The sequence below is a fragment of the Polypterus senegalus genome, chromosome 3, assembly GCF_016835505.1.
Source record: "Polypterus senegalus isolate Bchr_013 chromosome 3, ASM1683550v1, whole genome shotgun sequence".
Taxonomy (NCBI): Eukaryota; Metazoa; Chordata; class Cladistia; order Polypteriformes; family Polypteridae; genus Polypterus; species Polypterus senegalus.
The window spans coordinates 31,150,761-31,178,286 of record NC_053156.1 but is presented as its reverse complement, the minus strand read 5'-3'; the positions used below and the strand labels follow the sequence as shown (position 1 = coordinate 31,178,286).

The 27,526-nt window shown below is 37.6% G+C and overlaps 1 protein-coding gene across 1 annotated transcript in view; it reads right to left on the bottom strand.

Annotated features, from left to right (window-relative positions):
• LOC120524987 (integrin alpha-X-like) overlaps positions 1-27,526 on the bottom strand; it is a 186,823-nt gene that overhangs the window by 42,098 nt on the left and 117,199 nt on the right. Inside the window, exons 17-19 of the mRNA XM_039746905.1 lie at positions 22,784-22,938; positions 5,442-5,570; positions 2,751-2,824 (exon numbers count right to left, since the gene is read on the bottom strand). Coding sequence (XP_039602839.1) covers positions 2,751-2,824; positions 5,442-5,570; positions 22,784-22,938 — 358 coding nt within the window. The remainder of the gene's footprint in view (positions 1-2,750; positions 2,825-5,441; positions 5,571-22,783; positions 22,939-27,526) is intronic.

The window sequence follows — 27,526 nt, the reverse complement described above, 5'->3', positions numbered from 1 at the left end:
AAGACTCTACATTAAGCAGGCTAATTTGTACCAGGTGATGTATCATGATTGGTTATAAAAGTAGCATTCATCAAAGCAAGGATGGGTTGTGGCTCACCCCTTTGTACCAAAAGTTGTGACAGAATTGTTAGTCAGTTCAAAAGGAACATTTCTCAATGCAAAATGGCAGGAAACTTAAGTCTTTCAACATTTACAGTACATAATATTTTGAAAAGATTCAGAGAATTTCAGAGACATCTCAGTGCATAAAGGGCAAGGTCAGAAACACTGTTGAATGTGTGTGATCTTCGAGTCCTGAAGATGCACTGCCTAAGAAACCGTCATGCTACTGTGAAAAATATAGCTGCCTGGGCTTGGGAGTACTTTGGAAAACCATTGTCACTTAACACAGTCTGTAACTGCATCCAAAAATGCAACTTGAAACCCAAGCTCATCTCACATGGACCAAAAGACTGTGGAACCATGTGCTGTGGTCAGATGAGTCCACAGTTCTGCTTGTTTTCAGAAAAAACAGGCATTGAATTCTCCATGCCAAAGATGAAAATGACCATCCAGATTGTTATAAGCGAAAAGTGCAAAAGCCGGTATCTGTGATAGCATTTGGGTGCATTAGTGCCCACGGCATGGGTGAGTTCATGGTGAAGGTACCAATGATTCTGAGATGTATATTAGGATTTTAGAGAGACATAAGTTGCAAGATGACATATCTTCCCGGGACGTCCGTGCAGGACATTGCCAGACCACATCCTACATGGGTTATAACAGTGTAGCTTTGCAGACACAGAGTGCACGTGCTTGACTTGCCTGCAGCTAGTCCAGATCTATTTCCTATTGAAAATTCATGGCGCATTATGAAGAGGAGAGTCAAATAACAGTGACCATGTACTGTTGAGCAGCTGATGTCTTATATCAAGCCAGAATGGACAAAATTTCTAATTGTAGAACTACAACAATTAGCATCCTCAGTTCCAAAATGATTAAAAAGTGTTAGTAAAACGAAAGGTGAAAGATGTACCAGATTCAGATTCTAATTTGTGTATATTTAAATACAAAAATACAATTAAATTGCTCAGTAAAACCTTTGAAATTCTTTTCTTTGTACTTTTGTCAATTAAATAAAGGTTCACGAGAATTAACATATCACAGATTTTTATTTTTATTGCATTTTGGAAAATATTCCAATTTTTCTGGAAACAGGATTTGTATCTGGAGAAAAGATTATACATGACAATATTGTCAGAGGGGGACATTTTTTTGATTTCCTGGTTAATCCTGTTACTAATTGATTGCAGGATTTAGGTATTTGCTGTCCTGCAAAGGAGTCACCACTTTGAAGTTTTGGCTGGTTGAGTATACAAACAATACAAAGTTGTGATAACAGACCTGCTCCTTCCGTGGAGGATGTTTGTATTTACCTGACTTGGAGATTACATGTCTGACAATATTGGTTTCTAATCAGCATATCTGTACTCATTCATGGTTGGTAACAGTACATTGTGTTAACTTGTGTTTTCATTAATTGTTAAACCCAGGAAATTTAGATGTGCCATTGTTTAAACCGATTGTCCAGGACTGACAACAGCAGGGACTGAAGGAGATTTAAAACTTCTGGGCAGGAGAAGGCAGAGGAGGGATGGTCCACTGAGAACGCTGCCAAGGGGCTCGCTGGCAGACGAGGGTATGTGGCTGGCACGACGTGAGGCACAAGGACGGCAACACTTATTTCCAGGGAGGAAGAGACAGCTCCACAAGGAGACGCCAGTTGTGGGTCCAGCGAGAGAGGGAAGCCGCATGAAAGGACCGAGCAAAGCTGGTAGACGAGAAATGAGGCGTGCCTAGGTCACAGCAACACAAGGAGTCCAGAGTGGAAAAAAAGGAACAACGAAGAGATGCTGACAGGGATTCCACAATTCTGACAAAACTTCTGTTGGGAAACGAGTGTCCGGTGAACAGAGCGCATCCATTGACAGTTGGATGGTTAGTTGTTGGGGTAACACAGTGCGCAAACTGGACTCTGCACCACTAAAGGTTGTGTTCTCTAATCCTTGTTTTTAATGGACTTTTAGAGGGTGGACTGTGTGCTTTCCTTTTTAAAAAAGGAATTTTGTTCCTGATATTGTTAGATTTTTTTTATGTTCATGTCGGGTGGAAGAAGGACGAGGCACGAGAGGAGTGTGGAGGCGGCCCGAAGAAAAGGCATTTGTGTGGCCAGGACTGTGTGTTGGGGTATTTGTGCACGAACTGAGTCTGAGTGACTTTAAACTTTGTAAATAATTGTGTAAATAAACATGTGGTGGTATTTAACAACATGTCCGCCTGTCTGTGTCCGGGTCGGCTCCACAGTGTCTAAGTTGGATTACCTGTAAGGTGACCAGACACCTGCCACAAAATACTGAAAAGAACAAATTAAAAAAATATAAATTAAACATAATTCTTCAGGGTAGAAATTAAAATACACTGAAACTAAAGCCTGTGGTACTTGTACAGTCAAGGAGAGTCATGATCCCGAGGAGGAAATGAGATAAAGGGTCACATAAGTCCTGTACCCAGATAAGACAGTTGTGCTGTTTTACTAGATAATCACTCAACGCTTAGAAGAAACAGTTTCACCTTTGCCTTTTCAGGCAGCCACTTTCTCTCTTAAAATTTAATCCTTTTGAAATATACGTTTGGTATCACACTTACTAAGACTGGTGTCAATGGCTCAAAACAATTTTAAATCTGCCAATTCATCTACTGCTTTCACTTACCCTGAAAAGTTAGAAGACACTGATAAGTCAGCCACGCAGATCTCATCTTCCCCGCAGACTTTTTCCAGTTCAATCTGAAATGGTAGAGATCATTACTCCTGTATCATACTTATTGCCCAAACTGATCAAATACAAACAGGTGATATTACTCGTAAGTAACGCTTGACTATTTTGTGCTTTGAAACTATATATAAATTGGTGATTTATACTACTAAAAGTTTCTGATTTTGAATTGCAGAAATGTAAGAACATTAAAAAAAAAAGATGCTATTCTTCCCCTCAGTCTTGAATTATTTGCTTGGTGCCTCACTTATCAGCTGGATAGTTAATAATGCATTGAAGATTTCTGTTTAAACTACAGTTGTGGCCAAAAGTTTTGAGAATGACACAAATATTAATTGTCACAAAGATTGATGTCTCATTTTTTTAATGGCAATTTGCATTTACTCCAGAATGTTATGAAGAGTGATCAGATGAATTGCAATTAATTCCAAAGTCTCTCTTTGCCATGAAGATGAACTTAATGCCAAAAAAACCAGTTCCACTGTATTTCAGCCCTGCCAAAAAAGGACCATGATTGCGTTGCACAAAAATGGCCTCATAGGCAAGGATATTGCTGCTAGTAAGATTGCACCTAAATAAACCATTTATCGGATCATCAAGAACTTCAAGGAGAGAGTTCAGTTGTTGTGAAGAAGGCTTCTGGGCGCCCAAGTAAGTCCAACAAGTGTCAGGACCGTCTCCTAAAGTTGATTTAGCTGCAGGGCAACACCAGTGCAGAGCTTGCTCAGGAATGGCAGCAGGCAGGTGTGAGTGTATCTGCACACACAGTGAGGTGAAGGCTTTTGGAGGATGGCCTGGTGTCAAGAAGGGCAGCAAAGAAGCCAAGAAAAACATCAGGGACAGACTGAAAAGTGACATGGATTAAACTGCTGAAGACTGCTGCGGTGAAGTCATTTTATCTAATGAATCCCCTTTCTAATTGTTTGGGGCATCCGGAAAAAAGATTGTCCAGAGAAGAAAAGGTGAGCGCTACCATCAGTCCTGTGTCATGCCAACAGTAATGCATCCTGAGGCCATTCATGTGTGGGGTTGCTTCTTAGCCAAGGGAGTCGACTCACTCACAATTTTGCCTAAGAACACAGCCATGAATAAAGAATGGGTCCAAAACATCCTCTGAGAGAAAATTCTCCCAACCATCCAAGAACAGTTTGGTGATGAACAATGCCTTTTCCAGCATGATGGAGCACTGTGCCAAGGCAAAAGTGATAACTAGGTGGCTCGGAACAAAACATCAAAATTTTGGGTCCATAGCCACAAAACTCCCCAGACCTTAATCCCATTGAGAACTTGTGGTTAATCCTCAGGAGGTGGGTGGACAAACACAAACCCACAAATTCTGACAAATTCCCAGCATTGATACTGTAGAAATGGGCTGCCATCAGTCAGGATTTGGCACAGAAGTTGATTGACAGCATGCCAGGGTGAATTGCAGAGGTCTCGAAAAAGAAGGGCCAACACTGCAAATATTGACTCTTTGCATAAATGTAATGTAATTGTCAATAAAAGCCTTTGAAACTTATGAAGTGCTTGTAATTATACTTCAGTATGCCATAGAAACAGCTGACAAAAAGATCTAAAAACAATGAAGCAGCAAACTTTGTTAAAACCAATACTTGTGTCATTCTCAAAACATGTGGCCACAACTATACATTAAGGAGGAGTTGATTTCTTATTTTCACTGCTTTTTATTATGAGAAACTATGTATGATAATACTATGTTTATGAAAAAGTACATCCTCATTCCAATTTTGATGAACTTCCCCTTAATATCCACTAGGTGTCCTTATTAACATGTTTCCCTAGGTGGCTGAGAGTACAACCTCATTCACTTTGGCTTTGCAAATCTAAAACAGCTGCATGTGTTACCCATCAACATAGTTCTGTACATATGGGATACTATGTTGTAATCAGGAGATAGAAAGCCGATTTTTTTCCTCACAACTATCTCTGATTTTGTAAAACTCATAAATAAATCCAAATTCTACGTACAATAATTGTGCTTCTTATTATCCATGTCATTTTGGTATAGTGACAGTGACAAACAGGAAATATTTAATTGATATGTCAATAAACCTATGGGCTCCATTGCAGATTATTAATCTACATTCCACATGCCTCCTGTTGATGCTGATGCTCACCCCGCTGATTAGCTCTGTTACAAAAGAAGGAAAATGAAAAGCGACAACTAATGTCTGATGAGTGAAAACTGAGTAGTGATGAGTGTTAGTGTAATAAGCGACTACTGAATAGTGAAGTATGACAAGTGATAATTGACTACTGATAGGTGCACAGTAACAATTTGACAATTGGAGAAATGAAAAATGATGATCCCCTCAAATGGACACTATTCTATTCAAAACTTCACATTTTAAATGGAGTAATAAAAATTTTAAGTAATTGGAGCTGCATAAACGTGCCAAAAGGGTTTTTACTCCACTGAGTTACAAAACTTAACCAGATATGACTTCCAGTATCTATCTATCTATCTATCTATCTATCTATCATCTATCTATCTATCTATCATTACTTACACTAAACAATAATATTTAACATGAAATCTGCTATATAAAATACAACACAACTACTCAATTTCAAGAAACCTTTCCTATGCTAATCATAGCCACTCACCTTCTCTGTAAAATTAGTTTTACAGCTGGGAGTTAGGACTGGAGTTAAATGTCTCATATCTGGTAGTTCCAGTCCAACCATAGAGAAGTTTCCACTCACCAAGATGGGAGAGTAATTCATTATGCAGTTCTGAAGAGAGTAACAAAACAAGAACAAAAACTTTATGTGAAACAACGGATATTTGTGACCTTCCATCTTTTTTAGTATTTGGCTCTAAAGATTTTAAGGTTTGCGCTATCATAAGGAATAAAGGAATACTCCACAAAACATGTATATATATATATATATATATATATATATATATATATATATATATATATATATATATATATATATATATATATATATATATATATATATATATATATAATTGTTATTTATATATTTTTTACGTTATGTAAATTACCCCATGTACTTTGTAGTAATGATCAAGATAAATATTTTAAACTCATTTTCTCATGGAGATGGGAGATAACAAGCTTTCTGATAGAATGGATGTTCATGGAGACTAATGCTGGACCACACCAGGTGATATAAAAATGTTTATGAAAAAAAAATCACCTGTTACTTGTGTTACATAATCCACACACCAAGTCATCCAGTCATATGCCCACAATAATCAAAACACATGCATTTTTGCATATATTGCAAATATTGTAAAATAAATACTTCTGGAAAAATCAGAGCTGTACTTGCAGGGGAACACCATTTACACAGGAAGGAGCGTTTGAATTGAAGAAAGGGCTCTTGACCAATGAATGAGGGAGAAAGGTGGGTCTTTAATTAAAAGCAACCTTAAAACTCAGATCCTTCAAAACTTTTACAGATCATACAAATATTATCCATGTACAAATTTGTAATTATTATTAGTAGAAATTATTTATATTAATTTATCTATAAAATATAATGTTACAAATGTATTAATTAAGCATTATTACATATATTATGTTCAGAAAACTATCATGATGTGAGTTTAGTCTCTACTGTCTGTCAGCTTCTGTGTGTCACTCTGGTTGGCGCAAGAGATAGCCTGCTTAGCACTATATTTATCCCTGGAAAATCAGCCAAAAAATGTTGAATTTATTTCAACAAGAAAAAATGTTATTAAATGTAAGAAAAATATGTAAATACCAAAACGTCAATATAAATAGAAAAGATCTGTCCACCACTGTACTGATGCAGATTTAGTACATGTTCTTCGTGTGACATGTTTTAAAACGGGAACACACAGCCCAACGTCACAATCGGGACAGTAGAAAAGTGTTTCTTTGCACACTTTTTTAAAAATTATTTTTCTGTTCCTTGCACATGAAAGCGTAGAATGTCAGTGCATGATATGCAAAATCAACAACAACAACAGCATATATTTATATAGCATGTTTTCATACAAATGATGTAGCTCAAAGTGCTTTACAAGATGAAGAAAGTATAACCAAAAACTTCAAAATAAGATTAGGCAATACTAAGTAACAAAGAATAAGTAAGGTTTGATGGCCAGGAGGACAGAAAAAACAAACAAACAAACAAAAAAAACCCCAGAGGGCTGGAGAAAATAAAACACAATCTTCAGGGGTTCAGAGGGCACGAGACCGCAAAGCCCACTGTGTTATTGTAGGCTACCACTGCTCAAGGCTCAGCGACTTCCACATTTCCCCTGCATTGAACACTGACAGTTGCCTTTTTGGCCACAAAGCTACTGTTACCATGCTGAACCTTCATGGGTCCGAATTCACCAGGCATATCTCAGTCGTTTGGTCATATAGTGTTGTATGCATCAGTTTCACTATCCGTGTCAGCATCTTACAATAAATTCTTACTGCCATTACTATTGCTTGACTCAGGTAATGGTTTGGTTTCAGCTTGTTCTAATAGTGGCTTTACAGCTTCTCGTTTACACATCATTGTGGTCTGGTTGAAGGTTTTGCCCCACTCATGAATATTGATCTTTCAATAGAGTGGAAGAATGCATAGAAAAATCCATAATTTTATTTAATCCATGATGTTATTTCATCGACAAGATGACAAGAGAATACTGTCCCGAGTGTTCTTTGGGCCTAACACTCCATTTCTCATCAGCATTGGTTAACCTGAGTGCTACTTGCGATTAATGATATTTACCTAGAATACCGAGCCTGAGAGATGCTCTGGGTTAACAGCAAGGAGGTTAAGAACCACTTATTGATTTAATGAGTGGAAAGGTGAGCATGTATGCATGTATGAAGGATTTAATGTGTTACTTTAGTAAAGTAATAATCAATACTCTTAGTGTTACAATGTTTTATAGAAACACAGCCCTATGAAAAAAGTAGCACTCTCTGTTAAATCTTCTAAAGGTATTGAAGTTAATTTATTTATTTTAAATTTGTCTTAATAAGAATAAGTTTACTATTCAGGTACACTTTGTTTAAATTTAAATAGTTTCTTTAAGAAGTGAAACCAAACATTTACACAATATTACTTCAGGTTTGTAAAGATTGCCAAAAGATATCAGTAGAAGACAGAAAACTGAACAAGATCTATTGGAAAAAAAGAGATCTTCAGTATCAGTAGAGGGATGCCCAACAATCAATCAATTTAGCAGACTACAAATGAACAGTTACATGCTCTGCACCATAATGGTCCTACTAACGTGACATTTCTCACAAATCAAGTTTCAAGTACCTTTACTGTCATTTAAAAAGAAGGGCATTGGAAATCTTACATGTTTTTTCTCGGTCAAAACAAACATTATACACTCACCTAAAGGATTATTAGAAACACCATACTAATACGGTGTTTGCCCCCCTTCGCCTTCAGAACTGCCTTAATTCTACGTGGCATTGATTCAACAAGGTGCTGAAAGCATTCTTTAGAAATGTTGGCCCATATTGATAGGATAGCATCTTGCAGTTGATGGAGATTTGTGGGATGCACATCCAGGGCACGAAGCTCCCGTTCCACCACATCCCAAAGAGGCTCTATTGGGTTGAGATCTGGTGACTGTGGGCGCCATTTTAGCACAGTGAACTCATTGTCATGTTCAAGAAACCAATTTGAAATGATTTGAGCTTTGTGACATGGTGCATTATCCTGCTGGAAGTAGCCATCAGAGGATGGGTACATGGTGGTCATGAAGGGATGGACATGGTCAGAAACAATGCTCAGGTAGCCCGTGGCATTTAAACGATGACCAATTAGCACTAAGGGGCCTAAAGTGTGCCAAGAAAACATCCTCCACACCATCACACCACCACCACCAGCCTGCACAGTGGTAACAAGGCATGATGGATCCATGTTCTCATTCTGTTTACGCCAAATTCTGACTCCACCATTTGAATGTCTCAACAGAAATCGAGACTCATCAGACCAGGCAACATTTTTCCAGTCTTCAACTGTCCAATTTTGGTGAGCTCGTGCAAATTGTAGCCTCTTTTTCCTATTTGTAGTGGAGATGAGTGGTACCCGGTGGGGTCTTCTGCTGTTGTAGCCCATCCGCTTCAAGGTTGTGCGTGTTGTGGCTTCACAAATGCTTTGCTGCATACCTCGGTTGTAACGAGTGGTTATTTCAGTCAAAGTTGCTTTTCTATCAGCTTGAATCAGTCGGCCCATTCTCCTCTGACCTCTAGCATCAACAAGGCATTTTCGCCCACAAAACTGCCGCATACTGGATGTTTTTCCCTTTTCACACCATTCTTTGTAAACCCAAGAAATGGTTGTGCGTGAAAATCCCAGTAACTGAGCAGATTGTGAAATACTCAGACCGGCCTGTCTGACACCAACAACCATGCCACGCTCAAAATTGCTTAAATCACCTTTCTTTCCCATTCTGACATTCAGTTTGGAGTTCAGGAGATTGTCTTGACCAGGACCACACCCCTAAATGAGTTGAAGCAACTGCCATGTGATTGGTTGATTAGATAATTGCATTAATGAGAAATTGAACAGGTGTTCCTAATAATCCTTTAGGTGAGTGTAGACACAAAGTACTAACTATACACAAAAAACATAGTAGTGAAACACACAAAAAATACACCTAAAGGAAATAGCTCGTAAACTGAACATGATGCAAATCAATTTTACACATCGTGAAATATTCTCTGAAAAGGAGACAGACGTTGTCAAGTTACCGTTTGAGCTGGGATGAGTGTGAGCTTACTATGTGTTATGTCAGTATGCATGTCCTTGGCAATCAGACACACGGCCCTTGGAAAGAAACTTTTCATAAACTTTCTTATTTTAGTGATCTCTGGCTAAGACATCAAAGGTTGTATTTGGTGTCTCACCAGGTGAACAGAGTTTGGGTAGGGTGCATCAGGTCTTTAAGGACAGTGTTAGCCTTGCTCCTGCAGTGAGCTATATTGAGGTTCTCCAACAATGGAAGTTCTGTTCCAATAACATATTCAGATTATCAAATCCCTATCTTGATGATGCATTGACCCTTCTGGATAGGCCCACCATACCACTATCAGAATGCTCTCAATAACACCAATACTTTTGTTTCTTGAACTTCAGAAGATGTATACATGCTTTTTACATTTACTTCATTTCATTTTCAAAGGTATAGGTTAATTTTTTCCTTGTTGTACACAATTGCCTGACACCTATGTTGAGTGTTTCAACATAGAAAAGTAGTTATAAAATCACACTGTGCAGTCTTGTAGCAATCACATTTCACATGACTGTGACAGCCAAGTCAGTACCTTTCTTTCTTTGTTGCTTTATAGTCATTCTGGTGTGTGTTCAAACCAAAATGTTTGTTTATTTATTTTTTTGAATCTTTCTTTTTATTTATTTAATTAATTAATTAACTTATTTATTTAAAGTGCTTCTGTAAAAAGCCAATTTCCCCACTATGGGACAAATTAAGTTTTATCTATCTAAAGTTCTATCTATTTAACTGTACAAAACCTTTTGATCTTATAAAACATAAAATATTGTACACTAATGTTTTACTACAGCAGAGATTAATACTTGAAATCAAATACAATGTCCATTGGAATGTCTGTATTCTTCACAATAGAACATATCTGATTTTCTGTGCTATTTATTGTTCTGTGCTCATACAGTCTTGAACATTTCCAAACATTTCCACTAGGGGGGGAAATCCCATCAAAAACCTTGGCTAGTACCACTACAGGCAACATAGAATCTTTTAAAATTAAAGATTTGTTTTCAAAAAATGCTACACAGTGAAGCTATTAAGACCCCACGAAGCAAAGGCAAGGTAAGGCAATTCAAGGCAAACACAAATTCAGCAAAAAAGTAAAAAAAAACGAGGTAAAAAAATTTCATAAATTCACAAAACTATCAAAATCACAGGAGAAAACTTACCAACTCCCAAGTGCATTTCAATAAACTAGAAGGGACTGTGGGTTGACCCCACTTTTATAGGGCTGAGGGCATTCCCTTGTGGGATGGGCAGGTGGCCCCGCGTCTTGGGGGAGCACTCATAAAATACAAAGAGCATAATTAAAGATGCATTAACATAAGGAAACTACAACTTCAACAAAGTAAATATAAAAACATAGACATAACCTGACATTTGAAACCCAACCAGAGGGGAACCCTGGCTGAAAAATAACATTAATTCTGATCTGTTTTCAAAAATAAATAAATAATACTAAGCATCAGTGGTTACTCATGTCATTTCTAATCTGTAAAAATAAAATACAGAGTGGGGAAATGATGGGATCATTTCTTTAAAAGGATAGTTCAGTCACTATCTGTGTCAATTATATAATTTTCCCAATGATGATATGTATTTTCACCATGTAATTTCACTTTTTTTTTTTTACACTGTAAGGGTTGCCATGTTAGGTTAACTACGTAAAATTAGCTGTGTGTAGATGTCGTAGGAGAGTGTGCAACCAATCCAGGGTTGGTTTCCACTTTGTGCCCAAAAGTTGTTCACGCTTCAAAAATTCCTATAATGAATAATAGAAAAGGATGGAGAGACTAATGGATGAAAATGAAACATAACTGAAAAAGTTTGGTTTTACTCCTTTCTTTCTTTTCAATTTTGTTGAATTGGTTTTAGAAAATAAGTTATAATGTATTTGTCATGAATTGGGTTGTTTAAAATATTTTATATAGATGTTTTGTATATTAAGTTGAACGATTTTACACTCCTGTAGAGTTTTTAAAATCTTTTTTATAATATTTTATTCATTTTATTAAAATCAGATAACATTCCATGCATGCAAGTCAAGTTTAACAAAACTAGGCTCGAAACAAATCGACCCCCACCCATGAGAAAAAGAGCTAGGTCAAAAGAGTAAAACTTTAATAATAGCAAAAATATGTAAGTAAATAAATGAAAGAAATAAATAGAATAAAAAAATGAGGGGAGAGAATCCACTTCCTCAATTTAAATGCTTATTCTACAATGTTTTAAAGAAGTTTTGTACAGATCCTCTAAGTGAGAAATAGATTTCTTCTTATTTTAAATAGTATATAACATCAGTTATCCACTGACTTAAAAGCGGTGAGTTAGCATTCTTCCAGTTAAGCAAGATAAGTCTACATGCTGTGAGAGGTACTGTAGCCCGAACACCATCAGATGGACACCAGCAGTTCTATAAAACACACAGTTTATTTACAGTTTAATCAACACACACACACAGTGCCCCTGCACCAGTCACCCTTACACAGGCCTTTAAACGTCCATGGGCTGCCTTTCTTCATCACTCTGGAGCTTCGTCCTCCTCCTGCACCCGACTCTGGCTCTGGGTTGTTAGAATATTGCCGATGACTTGTACTTATTGGGGTACAAAGCAAGGAATATAAAGGAGTTCTGCAGGATTTTATTTTGTATTGCGGACCTAGCCTGTGTCTATTCATCAATTTGTTTCAATGTCCAAGTTTTTATAGCTTGTATATTCGCCGCCCAGTAATAAAATTGAAAGTTAGGTAAAGCCATGCCACCTTCTTGTTTAGGTCTTTGTAGGGTCGCTCTTTGGATACATGGATGTTTTGAATTCCAAATAAATTAGGTTATGGTTGAATCTAACTTCTTAAAAAATTATTTATTGATGTATATTGGAATGTTTTGAAATAGAAAGAGAAACTTACGAAGGATATTCATTTTGACAATGAACATTTTGACAGTCCCACTCCCATGTGGGGTCCCCCAGGGTTCCATTTTAGGGCCACTACTTTTTTCAATCTACATCCTGCCTTTAGGTGCAATTTTTAGAAAACATGCAATTTCATATCACCTATATGCTGACGACTGCCAAATTTATTTCTCCCTCAAGCCAACTGACTCCACCAAACCTCTCCTCGACTGCCTATCTGACATTAAGGACTGGCTGGCTGTAAACTTCCTTCACCTGAACGATTCAAAAACCGAGGTCATTGTTTTTAGTCCCGACTGCAAACAGGCTCCACCCCTTGGCCTCGTTTCTCTTCCCATTCCAGTAACTTCGTCTGTCTCCAATCTTGGAATCAAAATGGATACGTTCCTGAAAATGGATGCTCAAGTCAACAGCACAGTAAAATCCTGCTTTTTCCATCTAAGGCGAATCGCCAAACTCAAGCCTATTCTTTCTAACCACCTCCTGGAATCAGTAATTCATGCATTCATTACGTCCTGGCTTGACTACTCTAATTCCTGCCTTTTTGGTATCAGTAAAGTCACGCTTTCTAGACTCCAACTGGCTCAAAATGCGGCTGCAAGGCTTCTAACTGGAAGTAGCAGAATCCAACACATTTCACCGATTTTGAAAACCCTACACTGGCTGCCGGTTAGATTCAGAATCGATTTTAAGATTCTCCTCCTAACCTATAAGGCATTAAACGGTCTAGCCCCCGCCTATTTGAGTGTCTTGCTCCATTGTCACAATCCCACTCGTGTTCTTAGATCCGCAGATCAGCTGCTCCTAACCGTTCCCAAGGCACGTTTTAAAGCTCGTGGTGAAAGGGCTTTCTCCGTCTGTGCACCCAGGCTCTGGAACTCCCTGCCCTTAGTGGTTAGGCAAGCCGCTTCAGTCGCCACATTTAAATCTCGCCTAAAAACGCACTTCTTCACATTGGCGTTTAATTCTTAACCTGTTTCATTTTCCACTTGCCTTTTGCTATTTTCTCTATTTTATTTGGTCCCTTGACCTGTTTTTAGTATCTCTGTTTTAATTCTCTCTTAATGTTTATTTTTAATATTTTGCTTTTAGTCCTGCTTGTTGTAACTGTACAGCGCTTTGGTCAGTTGTAATGCTGTGTTTTTAAGCGCTCAACAAATAAATATGGTATGGTATGGTATGGTAATGTTAATTTTCTGGCTAAAGTGAGATGAAGGGTGTCTTGCTTATTCTTTTTCTGTGCAGACAGCAAAATTTTGTTGATAAACAGCTTTATGTTTACTTGTGATGTTTACCTTTAGGTATTTAAACTGATGTGCGATGACAAAATGGAAGGTGTCCAATCTAATATCATGTGTTTGAAATTACACCGGAAAGAGCACACGTTTGATCGAATTAATTCTTTTGAAATTCTGTTAGTGCAGTTAGAACAGCCGGCACAGTATTTTGTGGATCTGAGATATACAGAACCATATCATCTGCATATAGAGAAATTTTCTGTTCAAGTCCTTCTCTGATAATCCCCTCTCATAAGCATTTCGACAGTTAGCTGCCAGTGGGTCAATGGAGATTGCACACAGCAGTGGTGACAAGGGGCATCCTTGTCTAGTACAACATTCTAGTTTGAAGTAGTCTGAATTAATGTTGTTAATACAAACTGAAGCTTCTGGATTGGTATACAGTAGTTGGATCCACGCACATATGTTCGGGCCAAACCCAAATTTCTCCAATATGGTGAAAAGGTAATTCCATTCAACCATATCAAATGCTTTTTCTGCATCCAACAATTATAGTATCTGCGGGGTGTTTGGCTTTGTGGGTTTATATATCACATTAAACAGGTGTCAAAGATTGGAAGCTAAGTATCTGCCTTTAATAAATTCAGTTTGGTCTTGTGATATTACTGAAGGAGGCACTTTCTCAATCCTTCTAGCTAGGACTTTGGAGAGTATGTTTACATTATTATTCAAAAGTCAGAATGGTCTGTATGATGCACTTTATTTTGCTAAGGAAATATGGTAATTAAAGCACGAAAAGTTTGAGGTAGAATTTGATTGTCTCTAGCTTCTGTAACTGTTGCTTATAAAGGGGAGCTGGCTTAATTGAGAATCTTTTATCAAATTCGGCACGTAGCCATCAGGGCCTGCTGCTTTCCCACTCTGAAGTGAGTTTATAGCATCTAGTAATTCTGATAGTGCCAGAGGTTTATTCAATTCCTCTGCGCTGAGAGCGTCTAGTTGTGGTATCTGTAATGCATCCAGAAATGCATTAGGTTGTGCCTTGTCTTCTTTAACCTCAGTAGAATGTAAGGACTTGTAGTAGTCTCTAAATGTGTGCATTATTTTTTATGATCAATGATTTGTCTCCATTTGTGTTGGCAATTGCTGGGATTGCATTGCATTGTCTTGATTTAAAAAATGAGTTCTGTTTCTTTAGTTTTTAAGAGGTTGAGTTCTGAATGCAGAACCTGTCTTTTCCTATGAAGTGCTTCATTTGGACACCTGGCATATTCTTGACCTGTTCTGGAAATTTCACTGATTAGCTCTGATACCTTTTTGGTTTCCAATTTATTTTTGTATATAAGATATGAGATAATCTGTCCTCTTATGAAAGCCTTCTGAGTTTCACAGAGTATTCCTGCAGAAATCTCAGAGGATGTATTTGTCTCTAAAAAAACTGATTTGCTTGGATATAAATTCTGTACAGTTCTCGTCTGCTAATAAAAGTGGGTTAAGACGCCATCTGAGAGATAAGTATGTGGGGCATAAAAAATAATCAATTCTTGAGTAGCTCTTGAGTTTGGGTTTAGAAATCTCAAGGAGTCTGATAAATTGTTATCTGTTACAAACTGTGTCATTGTTTTTGCAGTGTTAGATGTCATCGCTCCTGTGGCAGAACACCTATCTAGGTCTGGATTTAAAACACAATTGAAGTCCCCAGCCATTATAATTTTATGAGTGTTCACATTAGGATTGGAGGCAAATACGTTTTGGATGAAGTGCCTATCATCTACATTGGGTGTGAAGATATTTATCAAAATCAATTTACAGATAATTAAATTACCTATGACAATCACATACTGTATCTCCCTTCAGGATCAGATACTCCATCTGTCAGTCAGTCATTTCCCAACCCGCTATACCCTAACACAGGGTCACGGGGTCTGCTGGGGCCAATCCCAGCCAACACAGGGCGCAAGGCAGGAACAAACCCTGAGCAGAGCGCCAGCCCACCGCAGGGCACACACACACACCAAGTGACAATTTAGGATTGCCAATGCACCAAACCTGCATGTCTTTGGACTGTGGGAGGAAATCGGAGCACCCGGATGAAACCCATGTAGAAATGGAGAGAACATGCAAACTCCATGCATGGTGGTCCCGGGAAGCAAATCCAGATCTCCTTACTGCGAGGCCGCAGCGCTACCACTGCACCACCGTGCCGTCCAGATACTGCATCTGTTACTACAAATGTTATTGTTTTATGTACAAGAATTCCCCCACCTCTAGTTTTCTTTGTAAAGCTGGAATAGAATATTTGGCCAGTACAGTCTCTGTGTAGCTGAAACTGATCCTTACTTAATAACTGGGTCTCTATAAAAATACTATTTTAGCGTTTAGACCTGTAAGGTAAGAGAATACTTTCTTTCTCTATAATTTGTGATTCAGCCCTTTAACATTCCAGCTCACAAAATTAATTGTTTAGTCATGAAAATATTGCTTCTGAACTTTTGCTGTCATTTTGTAGTCTTAACTTAAAATAAGACAGTTTGGACCTTAATTTCCAGTTTTCCCAGAAGTTATTGCCATGAAACTTATTGTTACTTTGGCACTTATAATTAAAAGGATTAAAAGAAAAGATTAGAAATAGCCTACTCTCTTTCTCCTCCCCCAGTCCCTCCGCCCCCCCATTTTGCCTCCCCACGTGAGGCTAGACCACACTTCACAAAGTCCCAGTCCTCTGACATACCTAGAGACAGAACATGTCAGAAATAAAACAAGTCCCCAGCAGTGGCGTATAAGGATGAAAATAGAGATATTTATTGACAATACAGTCTAAATACTATAAGCGTAAGCATAAAATACAATCTTAAACAGTCTTGAGAAAATAAACTCAGGGAATGATGTTAAATAGTAGCCCAGGATAAGAATAGTAAGCCCTAATGTAATAAACCAAGGGTAAGATATTAAACAGTCTCTTTAAAAAAAAAAAGTACACATACACACATACAGTGGTGTGAAAAACTATTTGCCCCCTTCCTGATTTCTTATTCTTTTGCATGTTTGTCACACAAAATGTTTCTGATCATCAAACACATTTAACCATTAGTCAAATATAACACAAGTAAACACAAAATGCAGTTTTTAAATTATGGTTTTTATTATTTAGGGATAAAAAAATCCAAACCTACATGGCCCTGTGTGAAAAGTAATTGCCCCTTCTTAAAAAATAACCTAACTGTGGTGTATCACACCTGAGTTCAATTTCTGTAGCCACCCCCAGGCCTGATTACTGCCACACCTGTTTCAATCAAGAAATCACTTAAATAGGAGCTGCCTGACACAAAGAAGTAGACCAAAAGCACCTCAAAAGCTAGACATCATGCCAAGATCCAAAGAAATTCAGGAACAAATGAGAACAGAAGTAATTGAGATCTATCAGTCTGGTAAAGGTTATAAAGCCATTTCTAAAGCTTTGGGACTCCAGCGAACCACAGTGAGAGCCATTATCCACAAATGGCAAAAACATGGAACAGTGGTGAACCTTCCCAGGAGTGGCCGGCCGACCAAAATTACTCCAAGAGCGCAGAGACGACTCATCCGAGAGGTCACAAAAGACCCCAGGACAACGTCTAAAGAACTGCAGGCCTCACTTGCCTCAATTAAGGTCAGTGTTCACGACTCTACCATAAGAAAGAGACTGGGCAAAACGGCCTGCATGGCAGATTTCCAAGACGCAAACCACTGTTAAGCAAAAGAACATTAGGGCTCGTCTCAATTTTGCTAAGAAACATCTCAATGATTGCCAAGACTTTTGGGAAAATACCTTGTGGACTGATGAGACAAAAGTTGAACTTTTTGGAAGGCAAATGTCCCATTACATCTGGCGTAAAAGGAACACAGCATTTCAGAAAAAGAACATCATACCAACAGTATATTATGGTGGTGGTAGTGTGATGGTCTGGGGTTGTTTTGCTGCTTCAGGACCTGGAAGGCTTGCTGTGATAGATGGAACCATGAATTCTACTGTCTACCAAAAAATCCTGAAGGAGAATGTCCTGCCATCTGTTCGTCAACTCAAGCTGAAGCGATCTTGGGTGCTGCAACAGGACAATGACCCAAAACACACCAGCAAATCCACCTCTGAATGGCTGAAGAAAAACAAAATGAAGACTTTGGAGTGGCCTAGTCAAAGTCCTGACCTGAATCCAATTGAGATGCTATGGCATGACCTTAAAAAGGCGGTTCATGCTAGAAAACTCTCAAATAAAGCTGAATTGCAACAATTCTGCAAAGATGAGTGAGCCAAAATTCCTCCAGAGCGGTGTAAAAGACTCATTGCAAGTTATCGCAAACGCTTGATTGCAGTTATTGCTGCTAACGGTGGCCCAACCAGTTATTAGGTTCAGGGGGCAATTACTTTTTCACAGAGGGCCATGTAGGGTTGGATTTTTTTTTCTCCCTAAATAATAAAAATCATCATTTAAAAAGTGCATTTTGTGTTTACTTGTGTTATTTTTGACTAGTGGTTAAATGTGCTTGATGATCAGAAACATTTTGTGCAAAAGAATAAGAAATCAGGAAGGGGGCAAATAGTTTTTCATACCACTGTATATGTATATGCATATACGCATATAATTGTAATTAAAACAAAAAACATAAACAAAAAGTGGCTGAGAAGTAAATAGGATGTATAATTATGGTATCAGTATCATTGCAGGGGGATCAAACAGCTGTTAAGATCTTCTTTGCCGTGCCAGGACAGATTACAACCCACAATCATCTTTCAAAAAAGTGTTGCGATCAGTTTTTTTAGCTCTTTTTCTGCTTCCTCCATAGAACTAAAAATGTACAGCTTGCCTTAAATGTCCATTTTTTCAGTTTGGCAGGATACAAGAGGCTATAGCTAATCTTGGCTTACCGTAAGCGCTGCTTAACATTGTAAAATGCTGCATGTTTAGCAGCTGTTAAGGGTGAGAAATCTGGGAAAATATGAATTTGGTTATTTTCAAATATAGTCTCATGTTTCTGTCTGAGAAGTAACATTATATGTAGTTTAAATTGTAATTTTTCAAAACGCACAATGTGAGTCTTAGGTTAAGAAGAATTTGATCCCCATGATCCCCATATGTGGTAAGCTGCTGCGATCTCATTATATAATTTGAAGTACTCGCCAATTATTTTAGAGAATAGTTCAGCTACAAATTACACTGTGTTTGGACTTTCACAATTCTTAAGGAGACCTTCGATTCTAATATTATTACTTCTGCCTCCATCTTCCAGTGCAGCAAGTCTGTCTCTTTGTACTTTGCATTCAGAATTTGCAGCTGTTGCTTTTCAGTCAGAAGTAGATGCCAGTTGTTCAGCTTTTCAATACGAGTCATGAATGTTTGCTTAACATCTTCCAACTGAGCACCAAGTGCTTTAAGTTTATTCGTTTATCCAGACATAGGTGCATGTTCATGTATTTGTTCCTCAAAGCAATTATCTAAGTGTTTTTCTTGGTCTTTAATATCCTGAAGCAGCTTTTCATTTGTGTTGTGTATGTCCTTTATTTCTTTCCTTATATCATTCTTTAAATCATTGTTGAGCTCTTTTATGTCTTCAGTGGAGGCCATTGTGGTAATCATTACCTTCAGCTTAGTCAGCTCGTTGTGTTCTTCTCCTTGTTCTGTGGATGAAATGGCAAGCCCAGTTGAAATCAATGTTTCTGACTCTCGAGGAGTGGTTGACAATGTGGAAGGTAAGGCCATTTTCAGTGAATTTTCTTGAATCAATGAGCTATCCTGGCCTGATTCGCTTGTACAATCTAATTTTGAGGTCTTTTTTTTTAATTATATGCAGCTGTTGTCCCTGCCATTTTGATTTTTCTGACGCGCGCTGTTTGTTTCTCCTGTTATTAGGTCAGTACCCACATTATTAGGTGCAGTTCCTCGAAGGTTATGACCTCCCAATTACAACACAATGGGTTATAAAGTCATCTTTATGAGCACTTCTGATATAAAATCCTTTTTGTTTAGTGTAATTATTCTCTACAACTAACTACTCAATTTTTTACATTTTTTTTGGTGGTAACTATTTTTTGACTTGCTATTTTTTTGACTACATCTTATCACCTGGTCAAACTCAAAAATGCGTTTGCTAGTCCCACTAGTACAGCATTTCTCAACCTTTAAGTATTTGCGACCTGAGTTTTAATAACAGTTTTTATTGCACCACCCTAAGGTTTTTTTGAAAGGAGCCCACTAATACCAATTTGTTCTATTTTAATTAATGATATATCATAGATGTATATTTTATTATACCTACTTAACTTTTATCGACATTTATCTAACTCTATATTTATTTTTCTAGTATCAGAATGTAGTTTAAGTTAATTTGTTTTGGTTTCAACAGATTTGTTTTCATATTTTTGATTCTTGTTTTCTTTTTTTCACATCTTCGCGCCCCCTAGGTGGGTTCCACCACACAGTTTGAGAACCACTGCACTAGTATAACAGGATCAATTACAGATTAATTATGCCTAAAAGGCAGAGAGCAAATCAAAGGTTTCCATGTGAAGCAGCCATGCAAGGTTATTCAGGTATCCCAAGGATTTTAGAAACATCATTAATTAATTAAGGACAAAAAAAACTAATTTGTGCCACTTTTTTAAAACGTTCTGAAAATTTCCTTGAAAAAGGTGTTTGGTTTTCTCTAATTTAAAGCATCTGAGGCATTTTTTCAAGGTGACATGCTATCAATGTGATGTAAATGACAAGAACAGACTCTTAATTAGTGATGAGCATATGCAGCTCTTAAATGGACATGAGGAAAAAAAACAAAAAAAAACTTCCTGTTATTCATTCTAACCATAAAAATTTAGATTCACTTGATAATGTTTCCCTGTGTGCATGATCTGAGCATGCAAATGTTCTTTTTTTACGTAAGTCACTTCACAAGCTCCGTATGAATAAAGTGATTCGCAGGAAGCTGCATTTGCTTCATTTTACTTCACAAAAACATTTGCAAAAAAAAAAAGCTTTTCATTTCCAGCAAAACTTAATTCTGCATGCATCAGTCTGTCATTTAGTATTTAATTAAGGATTACTAAAAAAAAAAAAAAAAAATCACCAGAAATGCATATATCTCCTAGGTAAAGGGAGGGAAACACAGTGATGTGTGTTTTAGTGCATCTTCTTTACGAAAACATGCAGCACATCCCATTTTTAAAAAACGCACTGCACTCCTCCATTGTGATTTGAATGAAAGGCAGAAATGCAGAAATAGAATTAATTGTACCAGTGTAGTAAAGATTACATACATCTGCAGAAATAAACACAGAAGTGTGAATGTGACTTTGTGGGGGAGTATTCCTTTACTTCCACCCAACAAAAAAACTTTTATTTCCCTCAAAAACTCTGTAGTGTGTTTTGTTTTACAATTTGGAAATTGCCTGCAAAATGAATTTTTGTGTCAGATTCGCAAAACTGGGGGAATTGAAGCTTATTTTTTTCAGTCTTCAATACTGTTATTTAATCAGTGAGCATTGTTCTAGAGAGCGATTACTGCACATCCAAACTGTCTGAATGATAAGTCAAAATGACGGAGTCTTAGCATGAGACATTCCCAAAACATATGACCCAAAAAGGCAGGTATCTGAGGACAGTATTCGCAGTTGTTTTGATTTTTTTCGATAATCATTTTGGATTATCTTTAAGGTGGATTAGTCCTTGTTTCACACAAAAAGGAGGAGAGAATCTGATCAATAACTGATTTCCTTTTATCATCTGAAATTCTTTTTGAGAGGTCCTGCTGCTATTGTTGCTTCATGCTATCTAGCAGTTGTCACACACATGACCATGGGAGAAGGTTGATAGGCTCAAATAATGTTTCTCAGCCATACCAAGGGTTGGTACTGTCACCAAACAATCCCTCCTTTAGTCCCTCTGCAGACCAGCAGAAACACCAACTAATCAGGATGTCATCACAAAGCCACCCTCTGATGACATCACTTCTGGCCTCTCCTGAAGACAGTTTTCCTTTCAAGAACCCACTTCCTTTTCTGGCCAACCTGGACCATCCCCTTCCTGTCTCCACCATATAAATGCCTCTGTTCTACCTCTTGTTTTCAGTTTCATTTTGAACTCAACTGTGACCACGGGTTTTCTTTTTGCTGCATTTTCAGTATACAGGGTAGCCATCCATAAACCTTTTTGTGTCTTCTGTTCTAGTTTTTACATGGTATACCTTTTGAAGAGACTAGTAAAGTTTGGAGATAGTATTTATTTCATTGTTTTTTACTGTGTTATTTATTTATTTATTTATTTTTGCTTATTTATGTTAAGTGACATGTGGATGATAACAGTTTAATTTAGGTCCTACAAAAATGCATCTATTACTCATTTACTCTTATGTAACAAGACCTTAACAGAGGCTTCCTTTGGCCTTCATGACACTTATAAAACATCAGTAGACAGGTTATTCATCTTTCTGCTGTGTGGCATATTGACATGATGGTAAAAATTACTTGTTAATATGCAGAATTCACAGGTCATACACTAAATGTATAATATCAAGAGAAATGTGTCTCAGTTAAGCCAACCTCAGACCACTCCAAAGTAAAGCTTTGTTAGAAGGTCACAATGCAGAGATGAATAGACATTTTACTGATGTTTTGTAAGTGTTATGAAGAACCAAAAGAAGCCTCTGTTAAGGTTGTGTTACATAAGAGTAAATGAGTAATTGATGCATTTCTGCACTAATAAACTAAAGTGCTACCGAATTGATTTCAACAGCAAAGTGTACAATGCCAAACTTGGAATTGATGCCCATTGACCCCAACAGAATGCACAAACCCCAGAAATTTAGATTAGGGCAAAACACTCCAGATCTGAGAGGCACTGCATCACTGAGGCCACACTATTGTCACAAATTTTGTCACATACTAGTGGTCTCTTTGGGACCAGGGTTGAGTAAAATGGGACTTCTCACTAACAATATGCTTAAAACGTTCACATAAAGACATTTTATGTGCATCCCTGCTTTTGGATAATAAATTGTTTAATGAATTATTAGATCCACTGACCGGTACAAATATCTTTTGCTGGTGGCACAGCTTGCCATTCACAGACATGTTCCACGTCACTGATCTCTGGTCATTATGGAAGACAAGACTTCTCAATGACTGACCTGGATCCAACTCAAGGGAGATCGTCACATTGGCATTTCCCACTGTGGACCCTGCAGAAGAAAAATTGGGTGGAGACAGAAAGTTTTGAAGATGATAGTAGAAGTGTTACCTCTCTTATGCTGCTTAAGGGTTTTCACAAAAAATTATTCAAGGCTTAAGTCAATCATTAGAATTCTTGACACATTTCTAAATAGGCAAATACTCTTAAAACAGTCTTCTGCTCTTAACAGGTGACATGACTGGCATAGCTAATTCCACATGGGTAAAAGAAGGAAACCATAAAAAGATTAAAGGCACAAAGATGATCAAAGAGACCTCTGACATAGGGAAAGATGGATCTCTCATGGATTGTTTTGGTGATTGGAAGCTATGGACTAGTTGAGCAGGAAAGAAAACCTGGAGTGAGACCAAATGGTCTTTTTCACAATAGCAGGTATCAGAGTGGAAGTTCTCTAGATTGAAGGGGTGGCCACAGTGTGGACTGAACAAAACCCCTTTTTATTTAGAGTACAGATAAAATAGTGAAAAGATGGGGTGCCAAATGACCTTTTTCAAATGCACAGTAAGTACTAGAGATACACTATTAGGAATCATTCCCTAGAAATCCCCAGACGTTATGATAGAGTAGCTACTGTATGGAGTCCAGATGCCAGCAGAAGACAAAGCAGATCAGCATCCCTCAACAGAGATGCACAGAGCATGGATTCCTGATGCCTGCGAGTCATCTATGACCCATCTTCTCCTTCACAGGACTCCATCCCTGGTCCATGGGCCCTGGATACTGGATTTAATTTCTCCATTTCAAGCCGGCATCACTTTTCCTCGGTGTGCAATTGGGCAGTAAACGCTGCTAACCTTTGTACGCTCACCCGTGCTTGTCCCGCAGAAAGCTCTTCAACTTCTCTCAAGGCTGCTCTCTTGAACATGAGATCAGTGTCTAATAAAACTTTTATTCTGCAAGACTTTATTACCTCAAATAATCTGGATTTCTTCTTCATCACTGAGACATGGATTATAAATGGTGACTCTTCATGTTTTACTGACTTGGTACAATCAGGTTATTCATTTTTAAGCTCTCCTCGTCTGACTCGTTGTGAGGGGGCATTGCCACTGTTTTTAAAAGTATGTACTTGTGTCGGAGCCTTACAAAGGGTCTGCTTAGTAGCTTTGAACTGCAACTTTTCGAAGTGTGCAGCTCCCCTTCTTTGTTGTTTGCCGTGGTTTATAGACCTCCTTTAATTAATGATATCTTTATTTCTAAAATTCTCTTATCTCCTGGCTGATATCACCCTCTCCCATGACAAAGTATTTATCGTTGGTGATTTTAACATTCACATTTGTTGTCAATCGAAACCTTTGGTTAATGACTTTTTATCACTATTGGACTCATTTGATTTTATCCAGCATATGAATATTCCAACTCACTCTCTCTGTCACACCCTTGATCTCGTTCTTACTCATGATATTTCAGTTAATAATATTAATTTATGGGATGTTTCTTTCACTGATCATTTTTCTATAATGATGGATATGAATATTACTGATGATGTCCCGACTACTAGCTGTCCCCCACACTGCTCACGCATTTTACATTCTTCTATTATATCCGATTTTAAAGCCATTTTCTCTGGTCTTGATGTGCATGTCCAAAATAATGGTACAGATTATTCTGTCTTAAAATTTTATTCTTCCTGTAAAACGGTTTTAGACTCAATTGCTCCGCCCAAAATACACAGTAATAAGGGAAGACCTGCTCCCTAGCTAAATGAAACTACGCAATCGCTGCGCCATGCCTGTCGAACTGTTGAACGGCGTTGGAGAAAAGATGGGCTGACTGTCTCTAAGCAGATTTTTAGGACTTCTCTTTTCAATTTCCAGGCTGCAGTTAAGAAAACTAAACAAGATTTCTTTGCTGATTTAGTATTCCGTCATTCTAAGAATCCTAGGATCTTATTTAATTCAATTAATGCAGCCATTCACCCTCAATCTGTGATGGGATTAAATAGCACTGTTCATTCATGTGAGCAGTTTCTATCATTGTTTGTCAGCAAAATTGATACTATCCGCTGTGGTATTGTTCAAACTGAATATGAACTTCCTACTGTTACTCATGACATTGTTTTAGAATCCTTTGATATAATCTTACTTTCACAATTAAAAAGTACTATTGACACCCTTAAACCAGCTCCCAGTCCCCTCAACATAGTACCACAACGGCCTCTTAGTGGAAGCCTTTGATGTTTTGGGTCCATCCTTACTATCCATTATCAATGATTCTATTAGTTCAGGGGTTGTGCCCTCATTTTTTAAACATACTGCAGTCCGTCCCCATCTAAAAAAGGCAGAATTAGATCCTGGAGTTTTAGCCAATTTTCGCCCAGTTTCCCAACTGCCATCTCTGGCTAAAATTCTAGAAAGAATTATTTATAATCAATTGGTCGATCACCTTAACTCCAATAATTTATTTGAGATCTACCAATCTGGCTTTAGGCATTATCATGGTGTTGAAATGGCCCTCCTGAAAGTTTTCAACGACATCTCTATTATTATTGACTCAGGTGACGCACCAGTCCTTCTCCTCCCTGACCCTATTGACCATGAGATATTGCTGATGCGGCTTGAACATCTTGTTGGGCTTAAAGGGGCTGTTCTTAACTGGTTCAGGTCATATTTAACTGGTAGACACTTTTCAGTGACTTTAAATTCCTCTTTTTCGTCTACTGCTCCTCTTAAATGTGGTGTTCCTCAGGGATCCATTTTGGGTCCTATTTTATTCTCTATATACCTTCACCCTATTGGAGCGATTTTTAGGAAATTTTAACATTTCTTTTCACTGCTATGCTGATGATACTCAGGTTTATATTCCTGTCTGCAACTCTGCAATAAATCAACTCCACAACTGTCTTTCTGAACTAAGAACCTGGATGGCTAACAATTTTCTTGATCTGAATCAAAATAAAACAGAGGTGCTTATAGTGGGTCCATCAGCTAAAGCCCAAATTGGTCTTGGACTTCTTGGCTCTTTCTCTGTCTTTTGCAAACCTCCAGTCCGGAATCTTGGTGTTATCTTTGACAGTAACCTCTCTTTTGAGAAACAAGTAAATTCTGTAGTCAAGAGTTGCTTTTTCCATCGACTATTAGGTAAGATCAAGGCTTTTTTATCTTCTAGGGATCTTGAGAAAGCTACTCATGCTTTTATTTTTTTCTCGCCTTAATTACTGAAACTCGCTGTATTCTGGGATTAACAAATCCCTGATACACAGGTTACAGTTGGTCCAGAATGCTGCCGCTCGCTTTCTGGTTGGGGCAAGAAAGTATTACTCTGTTTCTCCTATTTTAGCTTGTTTACACTGGCTGCCTTTCAGTTTTCGAATTGATTTTAAAATCTTGTTACTTGTTTTTAAATCGTTACATGGGCTTGCTCCTGTCTATTTATCTGAATTGTGTAATTTACAACAGCCATCCAGAGTGCTTAGATCTTCTGGTCAGTTGTCTCTTGTTGTCCCTCGTACCAAGTGTAAAATCAAGGGCTTTTGCAGCTGCTGCTTCTTGCCTGTGGAACCCTTTACCTCATTACATAAAGGAAGTCGTCTACAATTGAACTGTTCAAAACGAGATTAAAGATTCATTTCTATTCACTTGCATTCCGTGACCTTCAGTAATACTGATGGTTTCCTCATTGAGATTATATAACATTATTTCTATTTATTATGTATTTTATTTATGTTCTTATATTTTATTTCTATTTATGTTATTTTGTTTGTTTTCTTTTATTCTATTATTGTAAAGCACTTTGGCCACAGCATTCCTATGTTGTTTTAAATGTGCTATATAAATAGATTGATATTGACATTGACATATATATATACATATATACACATATATATGACTCTGTGTGTGTGGTTGGATGTTGCCTGAAACAGACGTTATGTGGCGCAAACCTGGAATGTGAGGTTTATTCTCAGTTTTGTTTATTTTAGGTTTTTTGGATTACTGATTTCATTAATGATACTAAGCTCTTGTTTCAAACACATTTTAAAGTAGTTAAAAATAAATTGTGACTTTTTCAAAACTGTTTTATCTTCCCATTAAACATGACTTACACAGCATTGTTATGTGAAACACCAAAAAGTGTGTGGTATATGATGTCACAATCATCACAGTAAAAAGTTGCATTATGCCATTCCTGGTTATCTAAGATTGTGGAGTGCACTCTTTGTGTTGGCTTCTTAATAAAAGATTATTGCACTGTCTCCTGTTGCTGACAAATTTGGTTTAATGACTCAGTTTAGTTATTTGGAGTATGTGACTTTCTGGTGTTATGCTACAGATGTAACGAAAAGCTGAACCAGGAGAGGAAACATAGTCAGAAATGAGTAACAAGGCCTGAACTGCGAGATCAGGATTTCGTTCATACAAACTAGAGCAAAAAACAATTATCAATTCCGAGGGATCAAAGCCTAAGTCAAAAACCGAAGACAACCGAAGTACCGGTATTAAGCAACAGTTTCTTTAGAAAAAGGAGTTTATTATCTACAATATCAGATATGCAAAAACATCATATATCTGACCTTTAAACCCACCACATGATGACATCTTTGACACAACCTATGAGGACACGCATCTAATGACCAACAT